This window comes from Spermophilus citellus (genome assembly GCF_964194105.1).
Source record: "Spermophilus citellus genome assembly, chromosome: 1".
Classification (NCBI taxonomy): Eukaryota; Metazoa; Chordata; class Mammalia; order Rodentia; family Sciuridae; genus Spermophilus; species Spermophilus citellus.
The window spans coordinates 10466382-10484506 of NC_138182.1; the positions used below are offsets into that span (position 1 = coordinate 10466382).

The 18125-nt window shown below is 37.9% G+C and overlaps 1 protein-coding gene across 1 annotated transcript in view; it reads left to right on the plus strand.

Annotated features, from left to right (window-relative positions):
• Window positions 1-18125, plus strand: part of NALCN (sodium leak channel, non-selective) — a 288158-nt gene that overhangs the window by 19179 nt on the left and 250854 nt on the right. Inside the window, exons 4-5 of the mRNA XM_081302231.1 lie at window positions 664-803; window positions 889-1017. Coding sequence (XP_081158357.1) covers window positions 664-803; window positions 889-1017 — 269 coding nt within the window. The remainder of the gene's footprint in view (window positions 1-663; window positions 804-888; window positions 1018-18125) is intronic.

The window sequence follows — 18125 nt, forward strand, 5'->3', positions numbered from 1 at the left end:
GACAAATATTTTCTAATTAACATTTATATCTATTAGTGATAAGATTCTTTTTCCATACTTTTAATAATATTTTGATGTTTTTTTTCATTCATTTATTTTCTATGTATTCAAAAATTCCCACCAAATAACATTGTTCAGTAAGAAAGCCTTAACAACTTATTCTGTTCTGAGTGGCACATACTTTTTAAATAAAAACTATACCTCATTTAATTAGGAAATAAAGAGGATTTATTGCTCTTTCATTAGCTTATATATTTGTTTCTCCTTATATAGCTATAGCTTTATAGGGGAAGAAAGAAAGGAAGGGAAGGAATCTCATGAGTATCTAAGTAGAGTAGAGGAAAGAGAGGCACAGGGAGAAGGGAAGAGAAAGGAGAGATCCTGGGAAGTGATATTGGCCAGATTATATTGTTATATCGTGTGCATACAGGAATGTATAACAACGAATCCCACCATTATGCATGACGATAATGCACCAATAAAAATATGGAAAAATACCTATTGTTTCAAAATGTAGCCAGAAGAAAACTGATTTTGGTAATAAATAATGTGGGGCTAAATTCAAGGTCCAGAGTGTGCTTTCTGCTGTTGTGTGTATATTCCATGACTATAAGCAATGCTAAAGGAAGATCTAAACTTTTTAAACTATCACTTAACTTGCAGGTGTTTGAAATTGCTGATATAGTTGATCAGATGTCACCTTGGGGCATGTTGAGGATCCCACGGCCACTAATTATGATCAGGGCATTCCGGATTTATTTCCGATTTGAACTGCCAAGGACCCGGATTACAAATATTTTAAAGTAAGCACTGCTGTTACCTAAGTTAAGGAGGCAAGTCTATGAGATTTTTTGTTTTTACCTACTTACCCTGTTTTTTTCCCCCTAGGCGATCAGGAGAACAAATATGGAGCGTTTCAATTTTCCTACTTTTCTTTCTACTTCTTTATGGAATTTTGGGAGTTCAGATGTTTGGAACATTTACCTATCACTGTGTAGTGAATGACACAAAGCCAGGGTAAGTTTATCTCGTGGCTGCATTTTAATCTGAGTGATTAAGAGGACATTGCTGCAACTTTTGAGAGAAAATATCTTAAGGCAGTATTTATGGAGTTTGTGCTGTGTAGCCTCTGATTCCTCAGTATTTTTTGGTCCACTTTTTAAAACCAAGTGTTCAACACAAGCCAGACTGAAATCTGTAAGCTAGTGTGCAGGTAGGTGCAGGAAACACAAAGGTACGCTCAGATCCCTTCCCCCTATGGCCAAATGGGGAAAGTGTGGACAATACTGAGGAAGCCATCCATGGGGTCAGAGTGGGTCACATGTTAGAAAAAAATAATTTCTATCATTAATACCTCTGGTCATCCTTCCCTAAACAGTAACCTTTATACTTTATACTGTCCTTTCTAGATGAAACCGTGTAGTGTGTTAGAGGGTTGGGGCTAAGAGGCAACCTTCATACTTCATCTGCTAGATCCTGTGCAGGTAGGGCCCCTGCTCTCCTCCTCTCAGTGCTAATAAACAGCCCAGGCGTAGAGTGACAGGGAGAGCACATCAGACTGTTATCCCTGCACATACATGACAGAGAAGTGTCCCCTAGGTGCTGACTCGGTGTCAGTCGGGGATTCCGAGCACCACCCAGAGGTGCAGCAGGTGTGGCGCTGCCACGTTTCAGGCCAGCAGGATATGGGGGAGGAAAATTTACCACTTATATTCAGCTCTTGGGAGGGTCCATCTCTTCACAAGTGAAGGACCCGTCTATAAGTTGTGGAAAAATAAAATCGACTCAGATCAGAGATAGTAATTTCACAGCCCTTTATTAAATTTAAAAGGAGATTATAAGCAGCCATTCACCTATTTTAAGGTGTCAGTATCAATTTAAAGATCAAATGCATACATAAGAGTAATTGAATTTAAAAAGTATTAGTTTGTATTTTCTTCAAAAAGATTTTTTTTCCATAAAGCATAGCTACTTGTATATGTGAAAAGTAGCTAAGCCATAGATAAGTGAATATCCCTGTGAATGAGTACATACACATATTCATATATACATGTATACGTTGTATGCATGTGTGGGTATATATATATACATATATATCTTATGATAAATTTAATTCAGTTCTAACTCTTTGTCCTGTGAGCTTGTGATAGTCATTTAGTTGATGGCTGTGTGAGTGAGTGAGTGGAATAACAGGGCTTACTTCCTAAAGTTGGCTCCAAGAGCAAACGAGGGGATGAAAGAGAAGACCTGAGAAAGATGAGCTTATAGTGAAGTCCTCATTATATACTGGTTGTCATAAGCAGAGGTCTAAACTTACCTGTTACAAAGCCTCCTCCTACTGTCCATTTTAATTCCTGAAAGATAGCCTTGAAAAATAACTTTCTGATAATAAAAGTGTGATTTTCTGTGCATATTATCATTTCCCCTTTCATTGTAATTGTATGCCTCTTTCCACCACTTCATTGAGGTTTCTTTGGCATGTAAAATCCTGTTCAGATGAAGGTTCTTTGTTTTTTTTTCTGTAAGAATTGCATCCTCAGAGTAGTTTATCTCATTTCCTCTATTACATCCTAAACACTGCGATCCTTCTTGAATCCATTGTTGTTTCCTGTGAAGGAGGGGATGAGGTGTGCTCTTCATCTGGTGGTGAGAGCAGATGTGGACAGCTTAGTTCTCAGTGTTTCCATTAAGTACCAAATCGACTGTAGAGTTTCCAAGGGAGATAGTTACTTTTAATTCCTACACTGTGTGGAAGTGTGTCAAATTTTGTCCAGTGCTTTTACCGCAAATACTGAATTAATAAATGTTTTTCTCCTTTAGTCTGTTGATGTGATTCATTAAGCCAGTCTCCCATTTCTGATGTGTAGCCAAGGAGGTCATGCTGCATTCCTCTTTCAGTGTTGAAAGTTTTGGCTTCCTAATGTTTCAAATTGATGCATCTTTGTTCATGAGAAGCATTATTCTTAGTGTTCTTGAAATGTCATCACCAAATTTTGAAATCAGGGCAATACTGTCTTTATGGAGTAAACATGTTTCTTATTTTTTTTTTTTTTTGAAGGAGGGTTCTAGGGATTGAACCCAGGGGTGCTTTACCACTGAGCTATATCCACATTCCTTTTTTTTTTTTTTTTGAGACATATTCTTGCTAAGTTGCTTACATCCTTGTTAAATTGCTGAGGCTGTCTTTGAACTTGGAAAACTCCTGTATCAGCCTCCTGAGCCACTGGGATTACATCTTCCTCTGTATGTTTTAAGAATAGAGCTAATAAAAGATTGATAAACTTTTTTACTTAAATATTTGATAGAAACTCTTTAGATCTGAATTGTTTGTGTTGTTTTTTTTTTTTTTTTGAGGTTTTTCATTACAAATTAAATGTATTTACCATAATGGGATATTAAGTTTTTATCTTTCTTGTTTTGTCAGGTTTAGTAAACTTTGTTTTTCAAAAACTTATATATTGTTAAAGATTGTCAATATCAGCATAATGTTTTTAAAAATACTCTCTTGTTTATCCTTTTGATATCTGTAGGTTCAGTGGGAATAAGCTATTTTTTATTCCTGATGTTAATCTTTCTCATTCCTTTTTTTATGTTTTGTTATCAACTCTATTAATCTTTTCATACACAAAAACTTTCTGGCCCATTTAAATTTCTGATTTGTTATTCTTTTTTTTCCATGTGGATTCCTTGTTTTATCATCACTGTTTCCTTCTTTCTGATCACTAACAATTTGTTTTAATATGAGAATTTAGAGTTTTCCTTTGAACACTGCAGTGTTCAGCTGCATCTCTACAATTTTCATATCTTGTTTTTTAATTATTATTTAATTTGAATATTCTCTGTTTGGCCTATACTGTGTTCTTTGACCTATTCTGTGTTCTTTGATATGTGGGTCATTTGGAGGTATGTTTCTAGAAGATTGTGACTTTCTAAAAAAGTGTTATTTTGGGTGTGCGATTTTATTCTGTTGTGGTCAGACACAAGTCTGTGTAGAATTGAACCTCTGGAAGAATCATAGCATCTAAATTGGTGAAAATTCCTGAAAATTTGTAAAGACTATCAAGTCTGCCATTTTGGAATGATACTATAGAAAATTACAGTGTTTTGATCCTTCCTTTTTCCCTTTTTTTAAAAAAAATATCTTCTTTCTCAATTACTGAAAGAGCATTATTACATTTTCCAAATATGACAGAAGCATTCAGTCTCTCTTCTAGTTCTGTTGGGTTTTGCTTCAGGTAATTTACAGCTCTAATTAGGTGCATGAACCACAAATGTCACTGTGTCCTTCTTTCTGAAAAGCTGACCTTTTGGTCATTATACATGTGAAAATTATTTTGAGTTAACTCTGTGAAATCTGGATGTGTTATGGATCAAGAATATGACCTTTAAAATTTTTCTTTAATAATAACAATTAGATTTTGTAGCTCTGAACTATTTTTAAATTTAATCAGCTCTTATTTTTTGAACAATTGTTTTCCCACAAGAACTACAAATTAAGTGTAGCTTGGTCCATTCCTGGACTGACAATAAAAGGAAGCACATGGCAAATTTTTCGTTAGTTTTAAAGTGTGAGCCATATAATTCTGAGCTCCCCCTGGAGGTGATGAAGCCCAGTGATTGAGGCTTAAATTGAGGAAGAAACTCAGCAGTCAGAGGGTCTGGCACATAGTTGTTGGTTCGACTCTCTACTTTGCAATGCTCATTCCACTGTTAAAACCTTGGCACTTTGGGTTTTTTTTTGTAAAAGGGAAAAGACTGCAGGTGTAGCTCAGTGGCATAACCTTGCTTAGTATGTATGAGGCTCTGGACTGGATCCCCAGTACCTAAATAAATAAATATAAGAAAAATGAACCAACCAATAGCTACTAACTTTATTTCATCCTCCCCAGCAGTGTCTGGCATATAGCATGAAGGAGGAGAAGCAACTAGAACGCCTGAGTGCTATTAGTGGGAATAGGAAATGATACAACTACTTCAAGTAAAAGCTTGATTATTTTTCAAAAAGTCTAACAATCACCTACCTTATCTCCCATCATTCCATTGGTACTTAACCAAGAGAAATGAAAACATATGCCACTTACACATAATGTTCATAGCAACTTTATTCGAAATAGTCCAAACTGGTGACAACCCAAATTCCCACCAATTGGCAAACGGAGATCTGTATTATAAATACATTTTAGCAATAAAAAGGTCTATTGACATATACCATATTGGATGAGTCTCAAATTAATTTTGGTGAGTGAATAAATTGAGATGAAAAAACAACTACATATTCTATAATTCCATTTACATATTAGTCAAGAAAATTCAACTCTTATCTATAAAGATAGAAAAACATCATTGCTTGCCTGGGACAAGGCCTGGAGTGAGAATAAAAGATTGAAAAGCGGGGGCTAGGAAACCTGTGGGGTTGGTCAATATATTCATGGCCTTGATCGTGGTTCTGTACACATGTCAACATTCATCCAACTGTGTGTTTTCCTATGTGTGGCTTATTGCACATCAATCACACCTATTAACTGTTTAAAATGGGTAGTGTGAGGCAGAAACCTAATTCTTCTCGGGGTTAGGCAATTGTCTCAGCACTATTTACCTTGCACTGCTGTGTTACCACTGAGTGTGCTGCCATGGTTCTCCTTGACTAGATCCCTGTCTGTAAGCGGGTCTGTTCCTCTCTCTTCATTGTGCTTGATGGATCTGTTTGACAATCTCCTTCCAACATCCCGCCAGAACTCTTTTATTATGATCTGGCTTTATGCGGTAGGTCATATTTTCAGATTTCTGTCTTACCCAGGCTCAGGAGTCCACCTTCTGCCTATGTGGGCATTGAAACCCAAGCTCTTAGACCCTAGATACATGATCTGATTCCTGTTCCCATTTTTCCAACTTGAATTCCTTGTGTTGCTACCCATGGACTTCCTTCTTTCTCTGGTCTTGACATTTGGGAATTATTTTTTTTTCTTGTGAACCTAGATATGCAGTCTTAAATGTAATCTTTTATTGGACAGAGTTAGTCATTTGTAGTCCAATTAATGTAGTCCATCTTGCAGAACCAGCCTTCTGACTCTCATGGCTAGTATTTCCTCCTTATTTTCGTTATTATCTCATGAGATCCCTGAGGATGCATAGGAAAGGTTGGAGAGGATACTGTTAATTTAATCTCCTTATCCTTAGTATCTGGCATCCCAGCACAGAATAAGTACTTAGTAACTATTTATTAAAGTGTGGTAGATAACACATTAAATTTTAACAGATAATAACAGCATTATGAAAAATCGACAAAGAAACGGAAATAAAAAGGGAAAAGAAAGAAAAATAAGTCTCTAAGTGCAGGAAAGGAAAATGGTTAAAAATAGAAAAGTTGCATTCAAAGCAGAGGAAAGCAGTGATTTAGTACAAGTAGAGGCAGGAAACTTGAAAGAAGCTGTGAGTAGCAGAGTCGGCTGTGTGGGAGAGGGAAGAGACCAGCGTGGGAAGCAAAATCTGTAGGTAGTTTTCAGTTTTTGTTTTTTCAGTGTAAGTAGACTGTCAGATATGTCTAGATTTTTCTCAGAGTGAACATGAAAATGGAAAAAGATTTTGTATGGGTGGGAGACAATAGATATGGAGGAAAGAACAGAGGGAGCCTCTGGGTGAGGAAACCCTGTGTAAGAACTGCAAAGCGTGCAGAGGCTGTTTCCAAATTGAGCCTTAGAAAAACGTGTTGTAGCTAGAAGACCAGGCGTCAGGCTGGCAAACCGAATTCCAACACAGATAAAGTAATGATAAAGACAAGCACATCTAGATTATACTTAACATTGACACAGACTCTGTAGCCCAACTAGAGGAGACCCACAGAGTGCCTTCCCAGCCCGGGCCCTCCAAACGCTTCCCATGGCCAGCTTCACGCTACACTGGCACATAGAACTGAGGTGGAAGACCTCCTGAATTCCGAATGTGTGCTCCAGCTCATTTCATTATCCTAAAATTAGAATTCATCATGAGGAATTTCCTCAATATTGGCAGAAGGTTTGGCTGGGTGTCTCATTTTCTCTCTCACATTTGCAAAATCTCCCCAGTAGCATCACCTTCACATACATCCTGTCTTCTTTTATATGACACTTAATTTACTACTTGAAAAGAAGATAACCTAACTATCTAATGTTAGTAATGCTGCTCATAATCACAGTTTTCAGAGGGTTGATGATTCATTTCGAGAACCAGTCACTGTTTTCCTTTTAATTTTCAGCTCGGTATTACTGAGTATTAAAGTCCCACGCATAAGCAGAAAAGCTGTGAACACCACCATTAGTTCTAGCCCAGACATCGATTTCATTTTATTTTTGGAGACTTAAAAAAAAAGGTCCACATTCAAAATAAAGCACAGAAAATATCAATTTTTTAAACAGTTTTAAACTTTTCTGTTTCCAATTGTGACTTCTCAACTCTGTGACTTAAAAAAGAACAACATCCTGTCATTTGCAACAGCATGAATGAATCTGGAGGATATTATGTTAAAAGAAATCACCCAGGCACACAAACTCTGCATGAAGACATACGCAGAATCTAAAAAATTCCATCACAGAGAGAGGAAGCTGTTTGTCTGTGGCTGGGGTGTGGCAGGGGCCCCTAAGTGACAGAATGGGCAGTTATTGGTCAAAGGAAGACAGGAAAAATAAGTTTTGAAATTTATTGCAGAGCAGGATGACTATAGTCAACGATAATGTATATTTCCAAATAATAATATGAGTCAATTTCAAATGTATCATGGCAAAAACAGAAAGTAATGGAGGTGATGGCCTTGTTGATTAGCTTAACTTAATCATTCTACAATATATTCATATATCACACATTCTTCACAAATGTAATAAAATGATGATCTGTTAATTAAAAACAATATTAATTTAGAAATAATTTCTCACCCATCTGAGTTAGACATTAAGGTGTGATTAATATCTGATAGTTGTGATTCCAGCTGCCATGTATCAGGACCCCATTTCTCATCATCAGTGGCCTTTAACATTTGTCCCGATGTCTGTCTAAATGATTTTCAGGCCCTGCAGCCTAATAGTGGGAGAGTTTCCAGATCAGAACCTTGTATATCTGGGTAGCTCACCTCCAGAGTGGATTCAGTTTAACTTATGAGGCAAACAGGATAAAAGGAGAAGCAACTCAATCCATGCAGCTTTGTTTTTAAATGGAAAGTATTTCTTGTAAAACATATAGAAAGGGATCTCAGCTCTGCTTTCAACAGCATTACAAATAAAGTTTCAGATTCCTCTGTGATAACAAATGGCAACCTAAGGCAATTAGAGAAAAAGTCTTGAGATTTGACTGAGCAAAGCCATTCATTTCCAAAGAAAGCTGAGAAGAACAATGGCCTGTAGCAGAAACGGGTACCAAAAGTGATGGCAGAAATCTCCCTGGAGCTGAGATAGGAGAGTGGAGAATGGAGCTGGCAGGTGAATGGAAAAGAGGAAGACTTACCTGACACCATATTATCATCCTGAGAATGTAGGGAAAGGTATTCATAGCTCATATCCAATAATGAAATCTTATTCACAAAAGAGATAATTAGAATAACTTTAAGCTAAGTGAATGTAAATGTTAAATATATAAGAGTTTATTATAGAAAGAACAGGTTCTGACCAAGGATTCAGGCAGTCACTTGTGGTGGCTGGAACAGTAGGTTTAGGAGGTAAAGTGACCACACCTACCCAGGACTTCTGGTTCATCCCTGTTGTTCCAGAATAATTACTAATAGTTTTGATTTCTGCCATAAGAAGAAGTACATTCTATGAACATCCTTCCCAGGAGCAGCTTATAGGATTTGGTGGGATTGTATAACATATCACTATGAATTATACTAGAGACAATATGAAATTGGAATTGGGACAGTTTGCTATTGCTGGTCTAAATAAAATTTAATTACTCCGAGGAGTAAAATTAAATTTTACTTTATAAACTCTGTTCACAAATAGTGCATGGAGATTCCTTGGAAAACTGGGAATGGAACCACCATTTGACCCAGCTATCCATCTCTTCTCCATCTAGGCCCAAAAGACTTAAAAACAGCATACTACAGCGACACAGCCACATCAAGGTTTATAGCAGCACAATTCACAATAGCTAAACTGTAGAACCAACCTAGATGGCCTTCAGTAGATGAATGGATAAAAAACATGTAGCATTTATATGCAATGGAATGTTAATCAGCAATAAAATAAGAATAAAATCATGACATTTGCAGGTAAATGGAGTTGGAGAAGATAATGCTAAGTGAAGTTAGCCAATCCCCAAAAAATTAAAGTCCCTGTTACATATGGTCTACATCTTCATGTACACATTATATTCCAGGCAATTAGTTTCATCTGAATGTATAAAATCCTGACATACAACTTATAATATAAATTTATTAATCCACATATCTCTTTTAAAATTGTCTGCACATCAGTTCCCAACAGATGAGTCATCTGAGCCACCAATAAAATCAACCTTTCATATGACAATAATCTTTTAAAGTAAATGTAAGAAAACACTTCAGAATAAACAGAATGTCCCTATGAAAATTAATATGTGTGTTTGTGTTTCACAAAAGTATGTGTGAGAGTCTTCAGTTTAAGAAAAGAAACCCATGCAGTTTGAAAAGAAATCTAAAAGAAATTGTGTGATGGCTTATGATGAATTCCAAGATTTCTTTTGATCATATGTTTACTTCTCAAAAATGGATAATATAATTATATAGGTCATAAGACTTTTGTTGATAATTAGTGGTAAATAACATTTTTTGAACCACTGATCTATGTTATTGTCTCATTTGATACTTCTACCAACCTTATAGTCTGTGCTCTGTTTTTACTTCTGTATCACAGGCAGGGAAATTGAAGCCATAAGGTTAAATAAGATGATCAAGGTGAAATGGCTTTGAAGCAGCAGAAGGTGCTTGAACCCTGTTCTCCCTCACTCTCATCTCTATGCTTTCAGCTTTGACTTCTCAGTGTATGATATTATCTTCAACATTCTGATTGCATTCTGATATCTCCAGGACCACCTGACGAGCCTGCTTTTCCCTGTGATAGAAACTATAAAAACATGCAACAATGTGGGCCTTTCCCCTAGTGCATTTTGGAAATGAATTTCTAAGACAAGAACATTTTGGTAGAGAAAACCATTGGGCAGTCTTCATGAAAATATTAATTCTGAGTCACATCCTTGGGTTCATGTTGATAGGGGGAGCTGAGATTCTCAGATTTGACTGGGTTAAAAATCAATGGTTCAAAACCTTAGTTTTGCATTAAAACTCTCAAAGCTGTACAGTGGAATACCAAAATTGCGTAGTTTTGTTTTTATAGGCAGATCCTGAGTCTTCACAGAAATGCTTTGCTTCTGGCTAGCCTGGGGGCAACCCGAGTTTCCTCTTCCTTTCTGGCTCTTCCCCTAGAAATGTTAGCCTCTTATTAGTCTCACAAAGAAGCAGATTTATCCATGAGTTCTGAGAGCTGTAGAGCAACTGTCGCAATTTTATTCATTCAGCAACTTTTACATATTTTTATTCCTAGAGATTGAATTGGGCAGGTGCAGGTGGTGACTGAGGGCAGCTGGGGCCAGGGCTTTAAATCCTTCCCTGACCTTCACTTTTCATTTGCTAACCATTATGGAACCCTCTACACCTAACCATCCCTCAAGGAGGGAAGCTATTGAAGTGGGAGAGTGCTTCTCTCCAGCCTGAGAACTCAGGCCAACTGCATCCAAAAAACACAACCGAACTCTGAGCTTCTAACATATAGGAGATGCTTTATGTTCACTGATGCTAGTTAGCCGTGCACTCTAACAGCCGAGGTTGTGATCCTCATGAGGAAGCAAACAGCTTGGCTTCTTGCTCATGTGACTTTGTTGGCTGAATCTCCAATTCAGTCTCTAGGAAAAGAATAAGTAAAAATTGCCGAACAAATAAAATGGAAACATTTGGCCCAGTTCTGGTGGCCTGTTTCCATTGAGACATTGGACCCTCTGTGCACATAACTTCTCACCCTGCATTTTCCAGCTCTTAAACCAAAGGCAGAGGACCTGCTCTTTGAGAAACTCTTGACCCACACTTGAAATATAAGGAGCTGACTTCACATTGTCTGTGTCCTCATTTGTTTCTGATATGATTTTGCATTTGCCTATGTGCCTCTCATTGCCTGCCCCTGACTTGGCTGCAACCTTGGTTCCTGTCAAGGGCACCATCTCTTATCCATCTTGGCAAAACAGTGATTGATGTAGAAAGCAAACTTGGGGAAAATAAATGTAACTCTTAAGAAACTATTCAGCTGTAGCAAGTTAAGATGACTATTGTATTTCTTTAAAATAAAACCAACCATGTATTGTCATTTAAAATTTCGTAGCCAAAATATTTGAAAATTTTTTTCATTTTTACAATTTTTGTGCACAGTGTCTACAGATCTCTACAGCTTTGCCTGCTGAGCTAATTAGGAATGACTGAAGATTGAAAAATCATATTAAAATACTCAGTTTAACAATAAAGAGGAATTATTTCATGGAAGTGGTACAGATTAATTTGTTTATTAGAATAGGTGTGACATCAGTATTATTTCTTGCCTCAGACTATTTATCTTGTTTTGCAGCCCTACTAAAAGTTTAGGTCATCTTTTGAAAATCTTTAAAAATCTTCAAAAATCAATAAATAATTTATCTCTACAAATAATATCCTTGCTTTCCAAGGTGGGATTAGTTTTCCAAAGCTGGCAGGATTGAATGAGCTAGACCCATTCAGAGGAGTTTTTAATTAAAGATGACAAGAGGAGGCTAAATAGAAGTAAGAATGAAGCCAGATGACTCTCTAGAAAGCCGGGTGACAGCCAGAGCAGGTTCTCTGTAGGCAAATGCGGTGACCAGGACAGCCTCTAAATTTAAGGGTTAGCGTTTTAGCAAGACAATGAGCCTTGTTTTCTTGCCTTCCACCACGAGTAAGACAAGCACTACCTAAGGTATCAGAGGCCACATTCACTACTTTCCTGGGTGCAAGCCAGTGTGTGTGTGTGTGTGTGTGTGTGTGTGTGTGTGTGTGTGTGTGTCTATACATCTTTCCTCTGGGCTTAATTAGAATTATGTTTTTCAGTTTTTTTTTTCTATCATACAATGTAAATTGAAAAGACACCTTACAAATACAATAAGGAGCAAATGCTCTCAGATTGTGTAATGTTATCTGTTGCATATGGATTAGACATGCTAGACATGTTTGTTTGGGTTGCCAACTTCAGAAATATATTGTCTGGGTTGCCAACTTCAGAAATATATTGTTGCTCTGCCCCTGTGAATATCTTTTTTACAATGAATGGGTCAAATTTTGCTCATCAAGAAGTCAACATTATCCTGCTGATCTTCAGCTCTTCAAGGAGCAAAAGTAATAACCATGCAAACTAATTTGCTCTCTGTGAATTCACATCACAGGTATTATTATGTGAAAACCTTGGAGGTAAAATTAGTAATAACATATTTTGTAAAATAGTGTTTTTTGACCTTTTTGGCCTTTCTCACAAACTAGGAATAGGTTGAACAGTCAGTTCATGGTACGTCAGTAATAGTGTGCCAATTTGGGGAAAGTCTTATTCTCTTTTCTGTAAACGTATAAGCATGTAGTTTAAAAATTATCTGGGGGGCTGGGGATGTGGCTCAAGCGGTAGCACGCTCACCTGGCATGCGCTAGGTGCTGGCTTCAATCCTCAGCACCACATAAAATAAAAATAAAGATGTTGTGTCCACCTAAAACTGAAAAATAAATATTAAGAAATTCTTTCTCTCTCTCTCTCTCTCTCTCTCTCTCTCTCTCTAAAAAAAAAAAAAAAATATTTGGCATGGCAATACCTGTTGGTTTACAACCTGAAAAAAAACAAAACAAAAACACTGACTAGCCATAGCTCTCAGTGAGTGGGTAATAGGCGTCTCTGTCTGCCCTCATCTTCCTCCCGTGTACCCGTATATGCTGTGTTACCCAGCTTTTCATTGCTGTAACCAAAACCTGACAGGAACAACTCAGAGGAGGAAAAGTTCATTTTGGCTCATGGTTTCAGAGGCCTCAGTCCATGGTCAGTTGAGGTCACTGCTGTGGGTCTGAGGTGAGGCAGGACATCATGGTGGAAGAGGGTGGCAGAATAAAGCAGCTCAGGATATGGCCAGCCAAGAAGCAGGGGGCAGGGACTAAATCTACCCCTTTGGGGTGCAACCCAGTGACCTATTTCCTCCACATAGTCCCACCTCCCGGTTGTCCATTTGGTTCTCAATGGATTATTCCATCAAATGGATCAATCCACTGATGAGGTCAGAGCCCCTTCTGAGCCCTGCTGTATTGAGTACCGTGCTGCCAACACATGAGCTCCTGGGGACACTCCAGATACAACTGTGACATATGTATTCACAGGTTTCCACACTCCCATTCCAGAGTGGCATGTGTAGTCCATCTCTGGAACTTGTGCCTACTGTCCTTTCATAGCAGTCACTCCAAGCGGCAGCCTTCCTTGAAGGTGCTCCGTACCCACCTTACATGGCCACGTTTTGTGGTGTGTCACAGCACTTTAGAAACACCTGGAACATACCTATCATAGCTCCTAAAGCAGCATTGTGCCGTCTTGTGACCTTTCCTCTCTCACATGGAGCAATGAAGCCCTAAAAGGAAAATATATTCCTACACATCTCCATTCCTAGCATGCTGTGTGGCACAGGAATGTCACAATAATGATTCTGAATGAATAAACAGGTATTCAAATGAAATAAAATGGCCCCACAGAGAATATAGGAAAAACTGTCTCTAAAAAAAGACTAAATAATCCTAAGCACAGTTCAGGGACTGGTCACTGGTGAGAAGAATTACAAAAGGTCAGCACTAGATGTATTGCAAGGAGCAATGACAGTTGTTTGATAGATAGCATTGTAGCAAAGAGAACTTGCTCATAAAGTCTAGAGCCACATTCAGCACTTGGTCTTATGGGTACTAGAACTGTACATCGTCCTGCACCACACCAGGCATGTGTGGGCTTACTGGGCACATGGTTTCCTCTAATTATTTCCATTTTCTTTCATATGGAAGTGTGATGAGATCATTCTGGGAGTTGTTTATTAAGTTGCTGAAACATTCTCACTCTACAGATGAAGAGACTGAGGCTCTAATGGTTACAGTGAGTTGCCCAAGGTAGTTAAGTTGGTTAAACACTGAAATGAGATGATAATTCTTGGTTTCCAGTATATAACTCAATGCTCTGTGCCACTAAGATTAATGGTTATTTCAAAACTATAGAACTGTAGTCCTGAGTTATTATTTGGAGCTGTTATTATAAACAATTTTAGCAACAGGCTCAGAGCAAATTTTCTTAGCTCTCAAATTCCTAGTCATTGTTATTTGTAAATGGGATATTTTGTGAAGAATTTTTTAAAAAGCCATATGCCAGGAGGATAATTAAAGCCTTTTGAAAATCAATTAACTACACAGAGGGATTCCACTACTTGTTTTTAAATGTGGAAACTACTAAAGCCAGAAGTTTAAAATGTTAAAAATTCATGCCAAAATGTAAGTATCATACTAAAAACAAAAAACAAGCAAACAAACAAAAACCACATACAAATCGGATGCAGTTACTGAAGAGTTTCTTTCTGTAATTGCTTTACAAATAGATAAATTTACCATATAACTAAATAATGGTAGAAAGACAATTTAATTCATTATTCAGAAAATAATTATGAAGCACCTACTGTGTTAGGCAGAGTTTTTCAGAGAAACATAACTATTTATTGGCTCCTCTCTCTCTCTCTCTCTCTCTCTCTCTCTCTCTCTCTCACACACACACACACACACACACACACACACACACACACAGAAATTTAAGGAATTAGCTCATGCAGTTATGGGACCTGGCAAGACCAGCGTATTCAAGGTGAGCTGGCAGGCTGGAGATTCTGGCAGGTATTTCTCTTTCAGGGTTAAGTCCAAAAGCAGTCTGAAGGCAGAATGCCTTTCTCTCTGGTAGACCTGTGTTTTCCCTCAAGGTGTTCAACGATAAAATGAGGCCCACTCACCTTATTGAGGATAATATGCTGTTATGGTTTCAGTGTGAGGTGTCCCCCAGAGCTCATGTGAGACAATGCTAGATGTACAGAGGTGAATGACTGGATGATGAGTGCTGTAACCTAATCAGTGGATAAATGCACTTGAATGATTAACTGTATGGAAGCTCTAGATGGATAGGGTGTAGCTGGGGGAAGTAGGTCCCTGATGGCATACGTTTGGGGTTTCTCTCTTTCTGCTTCCTGCTGCCATGTCCTGAGCTTCTTTCCATGATGTTATGCTTCACCTGAGGCCCAGAGCAATGGAGTCAGACTACCATGAATATGACCTCTGACACCATGAGCCAAAATAAACTGTTCTCCTCTAAGTTGTTCTTGTCAGTTATTTTGATCACTGTGACAAAAAGCTGACAAAAACATGTTTTATTCATAGTCTATTCATTTACATGTTAATCACATTTCCAAACTATTTTAACCACAACATCTAGAATGGAGTTTTACCAAAAAACAAGGTTCTGTGGTCTAACCAAGTTGATCCATAAATTTAAATACCACACACTACGTGTCCAGGACTATGTGGAACAGCTGAGTTGGGAGTCATCCACAAAACAGATGACCAAAAGAACATGAATTGCACTTGTTTTAAGTGTCAGCAACCAAAAGCAAAGGTTCTTTGAGAAGTAACAGCAGGGAAACCTAACCCAGATAGAGGTTGGAGGGTGAATTTCCAGAGAGACTGACAGGAAGCCTGGGCTTTGAAGGCTACAAAGTGCAGTTTAGTGAGCAGAGACGGAAGGAGAGATTTCCACATAGAGGAGAGATCCTGAAGGAGGCAGGAACAACCCAATGTTTTCCTGTGAGAACATGGAGAAAAACAGAACACTTAGGGGAAAGTTATGCAAAAGCTGTTGGAAGTGTGGCAAGAGCCACGTCCTTCAACATCCGTTGATCATTTGAAGTTCACCACTATCAAGGTAGCACGATCATTAGGAAAAGTCTTCTATGTGGTGTGTTTGAAATGGATGGGAAGAGCCAAGAGCAAGGCACAAGGTGACCTTTAGACATCTGGCTACTGGGTCATGTAGAGGAAGGGATGGGGAGTGCTGACAGCTTCAGAGGTACCTTGGGGTGCATTGCAGAGAACCGATGGCAGTTATGACTCTTGAGGTTGTCCAGGTGATCTCAGGATCTCAAGTTCACTGATTTGTTTGGGTGTTGGCGCTTTTTGTTGTGATGGAGAAGGCTGGGGAAGGGGGCTGGGTTCTCTAGGGGTAATGATCTGGAGGTACTTTGTGACCCATGGATAGGTCTAATGTAGGCAGTTGGGTATGTGGCTCAGGGTCTCTAAAAAGACATCTATAATGAGAGAATATTGAGATGGTAGTTGAAATTGCATAGGGAGAAGTATTATGAGAAAATGAAAGGAAGGCTAGGGAGAAAACTCACAGCCACACACTAATAAAAGCCAAATATAGAAGGAGGTTGGCCTAAGAAAAATGTATAAAACAAGCATCTGCACAGTCCAATCTGCAGAGTCCAATCGCCTCGTACCTTTCTTCCACAGTCAGGAGAAGTTTTCCACTTTTCAACCTAAATAATCAAGGTTAATCTTCACAACTCAGGATTTTTGACCTGAATCATATCTATAGCTTTATTTACTTTCTTCTAAGTAAAATAAGATAGCATTCCCTTGGTCTCTGTGGGGTTTTGGTTCCAGAAATTCCCGAGGATTCTAAAATCTGTGGATACTTGAGTCTGTTGGATAAAATGGTACACTCTTTGCAAGAACCTATGTACATCTTCCTATACACCTCACATCATCTCTGGATTACTTATCATACCTAATGCCATACACATGTTATGTAAATAGTTATACTGTATTGGCATAGGGATAAGAAAGATGGTGGTATGTATCAGTTCAGATGTGACCTTTCAAAATAGTATTTTCCATCTGAGGTGTTTGAATCCCACATGGAAGCTGGGAATATGGAGGGCCAATTGTGCTTCCAAGTTCCAGAGATTAGAATGTAGGCATCTTGCCAGGCATGGTGGCACATGCCTGTAATCCCAGAAGCTTGGAAGGCTGAGGCAAGAGGATTGTGAGTCCAAAACCAGCCTCAGCAAAAGCGAGGTGCTAAGCAACTCAGTGAGGCCCTGTCTCTAAATAAAATACAAAATAGGGCTGGGGATGGGACTCAGTGGTCAAGTGCCCCTGAGTTCAATCTCTGGTACAAAAAAAAAAAAAAAAAAAAGAATGTAGGCATCTTTAGGGAACTAGTATTCTGCCCACCACAAAAACAGTTTGGCAGAACATAGCCAAAAGGTCACAGAAGACACAAATGAAAAATTTTCTAATTGGATGTAGCACATAGAAATGAATAAGAGCAACTGCAGTGTTTTGAAGATCTTGGAAATTGGTTAAAAAATAAAATTAGGGAGATTATAATTCAATACTTTTTTCAAGGAATCTGTGAGTAAGAAATGCAGGTGGAGAACCTCACTTAGGCCTAAGCAGATATTGATGATGACTGGAAGCCTCATAATCTAGAATTTTCCAGGTGGAGCAGCAGTTCAACATAACTGATTCCAGAAAATATCTTTTCTATCCAGAATATGTAAGGAAAAATGAATGAGAAAATAATCAGTTTTAACAAATAAAAATAAAATCTGTAAGATTCTTGTCAACCAAGAAAATGAAGATAAATACCAAATATATATTCTGAATTCCTGATGTTTATTCAAATTTTTTAAAATAAGAATTACCATATGGTTTTAGATACATGTATTCCAGAGCAATCAATCATCTAATAAATATGTCTCTCATAAGAATCTGTTAATGGCTCAATGCTGGCAAAATTAATGTGTTTCAAATCTGTTGTCTCTGAAGCCAAAAGCCTTCAGAAAAATATCTGTGCTAATAATAGAGTTGTGCCTGAAATGAGAATCAGTGCTAATATGAAAGAAAAAGAAATCAAAATCAGAAAGAGAAAAAAGTCCAATATTTATAAATCAATGAAAACTTAATAGTAAAAGTTAACCATTATTGAGTGAATAACTCAATTTCCAGTGCTATTCTAGATGTGGTG